Below are 727 nucleotides of genomic sequence, written 5' to 3' on the forward strand. Positions count from 1 at the left end.
GACCAGGGCGTCGTCAGTGAAGGAAGGGGCGCTGATGCCGCTTGGCCCAAGTACGCATGCGTTCTGCGTTTCACTCGTCTCCAGCCACAAATCTTCCGGCTGCCGCTTTTGTGCCCCGACCTCTCCCTTAATCCCAGTGTTACCGCTCTCCGGGGGCGGGGACAAGAGAAAGGCTTCACGTAGTCTTAGCCAATCACACAGAAGTATGACTCACAAGAGATTGATTGACTCAACCACCTGCGGCCAATGAGAGAGCTTGGTCCCGACGTCATAATTTGCCCTACCCTACCCTACCCGCCTCCTTCCTGGCTTCCGAGCTTAGTCCTCGCAGTAACAAATGAAGTGCGCTCTGCGACACCTCCCAGCCCACCGGGCTCCGCCGCCATTTCCTCGCCGGGCCTAACGGTTCGGCCAATCCCGGCGCACATCGAGAAGGACGAACGCTCCGCCAATCGCAGGCCGCGTCCCCGCCGCCCCAGCCCGCCCCCGCGGCGCCCTCTCTCCTCCCTCTTTGTGAGTCCCGCGCCGCCGCCCGCCGCGTGAGAGGACTGGGTTCGCGCGCTCCGCGGCAGCGCGGTAGGACCCCCCCCTCCCCCCGGAAGGTTCGCGAAGAAGCCGCCGCCACCGAGGAAGAGCCGCCGCCGGCGCCGGTCCCTGGGGGCGCCATGGCGACCGGAGCGAACGCCACGCCGCTGGGTAAGCTGGGCCCTCCCGGCCTGCCCCCGCT

At 66.6% G+C, this 727-nt stretch overlaps 1 protein-coding gene across 4 annotated transcripts in view; it reads left to right on the forward strand.

Annotated features, from left to right (window-relative positions):
• Positions 1-283: 283 nt before the first annotated feature.
• Sf1 (splicing factor 1) overlaps positions 284-727 on the forward strand; it is a gene marked incomplete in the record, with an annotated part of 15216 nt that continues 14772 nt past the window's right edge. For 3 of the 4 annotated variants that reach the window (XM_013514044.1, XM_013514045.1, XM_013514043.1), the window contains 1 exon segment: positions 284-727. In XM_013514044.1, coding sequence (XP_013369498.1) covers positions 666-727 — 62 coding nt within the window. 4 annotated transcript variants of the gene reach the window in all.

Source organism: Chinchilla lanigera, unplaced genomic scaffold (assembly GCF_000276665.1).
Source record: "Chinchilla lanigera isolate Chin_1 unplaced genomic scaffold, ChiLan1.0 scaffold00021, whole genome shotgun sequence".
NCBI lineage: Eukaryota > Metazoa > Chordata > Mammalia > Rodentia > Chinchillidae > Chinchilla > Chinchilla lanigera.